Consider the following 5,884-nt stretch of genomic DNA (forward strand, 5'->3'; position numbering starts at 1 on the left):
TTCTTTAAAATAAAATAACTGATGTCAAAAGAAGAAAAAGATTAAACTATCTTTAGGAGCAACATTTATGGACTAAAAGCAGGTATCTTTAGTATAAAAGGAGATGGCTCAATAAATTCCTCCCTAAAAATTAGTTTCTTTAATCTTTCTAAAAATTTTCTTTATTTTTTAAAGAGTGTACAAAATAGTACTAAATGCAAAATTACAAATGATGCAGAACTTCACTAAATAAAGTAATATGAATTTCACAATTAAAAAAAAACAATTCTGACACACAGTGGGTGTGAAATAGACATTTTAAAGAGTGATGTTGTGTGTGTATGTGTCTTTGTGCCCTTTATGTGGAACCATATTTTGACTTAAACACATTTTTACATACACACACATGTAAGAAGGTGGTTAGTAGCCATATTGTGCGTGGTTGTGAATCATACACATGCAAAAGTTGACTCACCTGTATAAAAATGGAATCAGAAACACAATGCCAATGAGTACACACATCTGTTCCCAGTACATGTAAGACCATTTTAAAATATATTTCCAAGAAATGTAAAATATAAAAACAGCAGTTATCCACCCATAGAACATCCTGAATTACCATCTTTAGGAACATCTGCCTTCTAAAGTAAGAACTTCTACTCTTCAACATACATTTCCTTAGGAAAGGTTCTGCAAGCATCTGAAACATAGCTATGCCTCTTGCATATCTTACAATTAAGTGAAACATCCTGTAAGAAATCTTGGGGCTGGGAAGATGGCTCAGTGGAATAAGTGCTTCCCTGGCAAGCGCAAGGGCCTGAGTTCAGTCCCTGGTTCTGCCAAAAAACAAAACAAAACAAAAAAAAAGAAATCTTTGAAACTTTCCTCTTTTAAAGTAAGTTATGCAGGTTATTTTAATGACATTCTTCTAATTTCCAAAACTTATTGAAAAAGCTGAGAATCTAAACACACCTAACAAAACTGAAAGTTGTTTTAAATATCCTTAACTATTCATTTGAGATCACGGAAAGTAAAATTTTGCATCTTTAAAGAGAGAATTTTACCCCAGTACCTGTAGTGGGGGCTCGAAGCGAGAGAGAAGTTCTGGACCCCTTTCCCCAGTACGTGTAAGGAGTGACTGAAAGATTAAACCAGGCGTGCGGCTCCAGCCCTTCCACGGTAAACACAGGTAAAGGCTGTTTTTCACTAGCCAGGAACTAAAATAGAAGCACAAGAACATTGTTTCCTTAGGAAAAGAATTATAAGATTTTTCATTCCTGATTAACTAAAATCCCCAAACTTTGCTTCATTTATAAAGAAAGGCTGATTTGGCACATCTGAGGCCAGGGAGAGCGTGCCCAACGTGGTGGTTAGCACAAAGTGGCCAAGACCGCAAGAGCAAGTTAACAGCCCTGATGACCCAGTGCTGAGGCAGGGCCCGAGGTGAGGTGCTCGGCACACGCAATGTGTGGCCTGACACGAGGGCAGGTCTGCATGCCAGTGGAGGGGGCCAGAGCCAGCACTGTACCTTGGAGTGAGCCCTGAGTTCCACGCTGTAGAAAACCTCACCCCAGTCCACCTCGGGGGGGCTGCTCCACAGGACCTGAAAAGCTGAGGCATTTCCTTCAACCCTAAATGAAGACTTAGGAACAGGATCTGGCACAACCTTAGGGGCTGAGGAAAAGTTCCCTACAGGAAGGAAGGAAGGGAGGGAGGGAGGGAGGGAGGGAGGGAGGGAGGGAGGGAGGGAGGGAAGGGAAAGGCATGTAAGACCATTGGTCATCACAGAAACTAGGGCTGATTAGAGCCGAATCAAAGTTTTCCCTTCCTATATTAACATGTTGAAAATCACCTTTCCTGACTTTTTCAGCTATAAATTTGAGCTAAGTTTAAACTGATTGCAAATAAGGCAACAAAAACTACTACTACCTTTTTCTACTTAAAATCATTCAAACCTAAACACGTATTTAATAGAAAGTGCAGAGGAGAGGGAATACGCAAGAATAAAACACTGCACCCGGCAGGGGCTTGAGGGACGTCTGGATGATTGTGAACTGATCGAATTTGGTGGGTTCCGACACAGACACGCTAGTCCTCTGCCCGATTTCCTGCGCAGTGATCATCCTGAGGCCGTTGATCCAGAATAGCCGGCCGCTGTAGTACATCAGAGCATTCTGGGAAATTTCAGAAGTGCTCCAGGCTGCGAACTCCATGATGCTGATGTCCCCAGTGCTGCAGAAAGCCAACACCATGAGTGCACACATTGTCACCAGTACCCAAGAGAAAGCCTTAAGGTGTGTGTGTGTCTGTCTGTGTGGAAACTGGAGTGAAAATGAAAAGAAAGAGGAAAAATTTTGCAACGATAATTGTCAATACCTCTAGATCCATGTTAAATGTATTTTTTTTACATTTCTCTGAATGTATTAGACCTAAGTCAAAATTTCTAGGAATTTTTAAGTCAAGGTGATGTTTTCTAGTAAGACTGTTTACTCAGATTGTGTTTTTGACTCTACTTACAACTTCAGTACTATTTACATCAGGGTCACAACCTGATTCTCCTACCTCTTCCTCCAGAGACCACACCCTTGGTGTGTTCCACGCGCTTTTACAGCACTTGCATTGGTAGAAGAAAGACAGAGGCCAGGAGTTAGCAATAATGTTACTGTGCAGAAATGAAACCAGAACAACCCACAGAGAGAGTATAAATTTCCTCTTTTCACAAAAGTTTCAAAGAACACTTACAGATGTGAAGCAAAAAAGGCTTGGAGATCAACCAAGAACAACACAATAGCCCAACACCACAGGTAGAAGGGTCAGGGTTCAGGCAGAACTGCAGCGGAGATGCACATTCTGTCCAGGGATTTGAGAACTAGAGGCACCAGACAGCCAAGGCTTGGCAGGCATTTATCCACAAGAGACAGGGACAGATTTTTCTGGATGTGGCAGTCTCAGGAACTGCGGTACACAGTGTTCTTGTAGAATATTACACACTGTCATGAACTCTGACACTGGCCTGGGCGAGCATCCTCCTCATCAACCCAAAAACGTCAGACACCAACCACCTCTCACCTAGTCCGGTTCACAGAGCACCACGAGGGTGAGCCTCCAGGCCCGCGTGATTCTGCCCATCCCGGACAGGGCCGGCTGCACTGCGACCAGCGAGCCTCAGGAAGGGGCCACGTGAGCAGCACGGGATTGCCAGGTGCTAAACACAGGACTTCAGGCAGAAAGCTTAACCTGTCACTTGCCACCCAGAAACTGCACATGGATAAATTTGATCTCATTTTGTCGTAACTCCTCACAAAAGTTAAAAGGTGAATTTTAAAAATTCTGTCCCCCTGCCACCCATTAGAAAAGGCCAGCACCACAGATGCGTGGGCAGAGCCACTCACAGGCACCGACTGCGTCCCTCGCGGAGCTGGCCCTGCTGCCCTCAGTCAGTCACCCCGCTGTCAGTCATAGTCCAGCCTGTCTGCTTGCTGCTCTGCCCATCTGTCTGTGGCTACAACAACGTTTAGAAGTGTTCACCACCTCCAAAATCCTCCTTTTCTGGACTAGGGAATTCAAATAACAGGTTACTGCTTAAACTGAATTAGAGATTCTTCCTTTGCAATGAAAAGGAATTTTGTAATGATTTTTAGTTTAAAAATCTGTTCAGTTATTCCTAAAATTATCCCAGTTGCCTCCTACTCAATGAAAGCTGTCCAGTAATCCTCCATGTTTTGAAGTGATTTGGCTGTTTCAAATGATTTCTATAAATCATCCTATAGATACTGTTTGTATTCCTTTCTTTAGAAAAGCATAAAGTATCATATTTTAAATAAAAATAGGTCAGTTTTTTTTATAAATTTCACAAAAATAATTGAAATGATGAAAACTATGCCACAGCACAGGAGCTGGGAGTCCCAAGTCAGGCGGAAGAACATGCCGCCTCACCCCCAGGGCAGTGGCCGCACGCCTACCTGTCCCGGGCCGCTGCCGTGTGTCCCCGCCTGGCTGTGAGGCCTGAAGACTTCCACTCACGTGTCTACTTCATGTTTTGCTGTTTCCCCATTTCAGTGGAACTTACCAGCTACTTTCTGAAGTACACAGAACTAAGCCGCAGACAGAAGGACGCTGGCCTGGCAGGACACACTGCCCTGCTGACAGAGGTGCTGCTGCTGCTGCACACAGGAAAGCATTTGGTCAGCCACGCTCCAGGCCTGGCTGGCTATGGCTTCAGCATTCCTACAGCTGTCACAGGACCAGGACAGAGGTTTCCCTGCAAGTGGGGCTGATGCCAGTAAATGTCCCCTGGTGTGGATCGCTCCCCTGGAAGACTTCTGCCTCAAGTGACAGTCTCCTGTATCTCTGGATTAACCCCCAAACTCGTGACCTCCAGTGTTTTTTACCTTACTTCAACACAATATTCTCACACACTTATAATATTCAAATAACGGAACTTAACAAGAAAAGGGTATACAGATGAATGTCCATTTTGTATCTGTATATTCAAAGTGGTTAGGATAGATGTATAGTTACAGTCTCTTAATGAATAGTGATTTGTTCTAATGGTGTTTGTAAATAGGATATCATGTCTGCATCTTGTACAGCAATTAACCACTAGAAAGAATGTATGCAATGTGTTAATTATTGAAACTGTCCTACCAATTTGAAAAAAATAAATAAATAATAAAAATAAATAAAGTTTAAAAAAATATTCTCATTTTCAGAAGGTCAGTACTCTGAACCCTTCAGTCGTTGACAAGAGGTAAGGCTAGACTTTAACAAAAACTTATCCAGAAAATCATTACGTGGTGTTTGTACCACAACCTTCCATGAAGCAGGAGGTGCACAGTGAACTCAGGAAGGTCGCTCTAGTAAGAGAAGGTTCACTTGACACGCATTACATGTACAGCTCTATGTTCACTATTAAGAACACAAAGATGCAAACACTGCCTTCATGGAGCGTGCAGCCTCCTGAAAAGGCAGAGAGTTAACAGAGAGCTACACTACTGAGGGGACTCTGAAAGGAAAAGGAAAGTACTCCGGACAGAAAGAGAAAGCCTCCCCAGGGAACAGTGCTTGCGTGAGGCCCTGAGTGGAGCAGTCCCAGTGGAACACAAGCTCCAGGGCAGCGGCGTGGGGAGGGACAGTCCCCACTGGAGGGAACACAGAGGGTGCAGCCTATTAGAGCGCCGAAGCCTGCAGTGATGCAGCGAGATACATGGGAGTATCTGACCTGCTTCAACTTCCAGGTCAGAAATGGCCCGCTGTCTATAGCTTCAGGCATTTATAAGTAAAGGAGGCGGCTATACAATGGTGAGGGAGAATAGTTTGAGTGGGGAACCAGTTTCAGTTCTCAGACACAGAATATGAGGAAGGACACGCACATTTTAGGCCCTTCCTGATCACCCCTCTTATTAGCAATGAGACAGGCAGCCACATGAACATCTCTGACCTCAATCTTTTTTTTTTTTTTTTTTACTCAATCAAAATAATCTCTAAGTGGTCCCTGCAAATGCTGTGCTGTAATGAATCTATGTCTTATGTTTTAATTTCAGATCTGTAACTACTCTGGGAATTAAAAACTATTGACTGTTTAAGCCAACAATAATATTCAAAGTATTTTTACAGGTAGAAGTAAAGTAAATGACAACAAGAACACAGAGTGGGGCTAAGAATACGGCCATGGAGACGGAGCTTCCACACGCTGAAGCAACCAGGCCCAACCCAGGCAAACTGATCAGGCTGAAGGGCAGACGAGACCTCTTGGTTAAGTCCAAGAGCACAGCAACGGAGAACCCAAGTAAACAGAGCCATGCAAGCAACAAGTTCTTTTTGCTCCATTTGACCTTAATCCTTAGCACGTGGGCACACATGTGTGCGTGCGCTCTCTCTCTCTCTCTCTCTCTCTCTCTCTCTC

At 43.6% G+C, this 5,884-nt stretch overlaps 1 protein-coding gene across 1 annotated transcript in view; it reads right to left on the reverse strand.

Moving 5' to 3' along the window:
• Ros1 (ROS proto-oncogene 1, receptor tyrosine kinase) overlaps positions 1 to 5,884 on the reverse strand; it is a 145,184-nt gene that overhangs the window by 72,528 nt on the left and 66,772 nt on the right. Inside the window, exons 19-21 of the mRNA XM_023714195.1 lie at positions 1,997 to 2,211; positions 1,508 to 1,668; positions 1,052 to 1,196 (exon numbers count right to left, since the gene is read on the reverse strand). Coding sequence (XP_023569963.1) covers positions 1,052 to 1,196; positions 1,508 to 1,668; positions 1,997 to 2,211 — 521 coding nt within the window. The remainder of the gene's footprint in view (positions 1 to 1,051; positions 1,197 to 1,507; positions 1,669 to 1,996; positions 2,212 to 5,884) is intronic.

Source organism: Octodon degus, unplaced genomic scaffold, assembly GCF_000260255.1.
Source record: "Octodon degus isolate 3935 unplaced genomic scaffold, OctDeg1.0 scaffold00034, whole genome shotgun sequence".
In the NCBI taxonomy this organism is placed as follows: Eukaryota; Metazoa; Chordata; class Mammalia; order Rodentia; family Octodontidae; genus Octodon; species Octodon degus.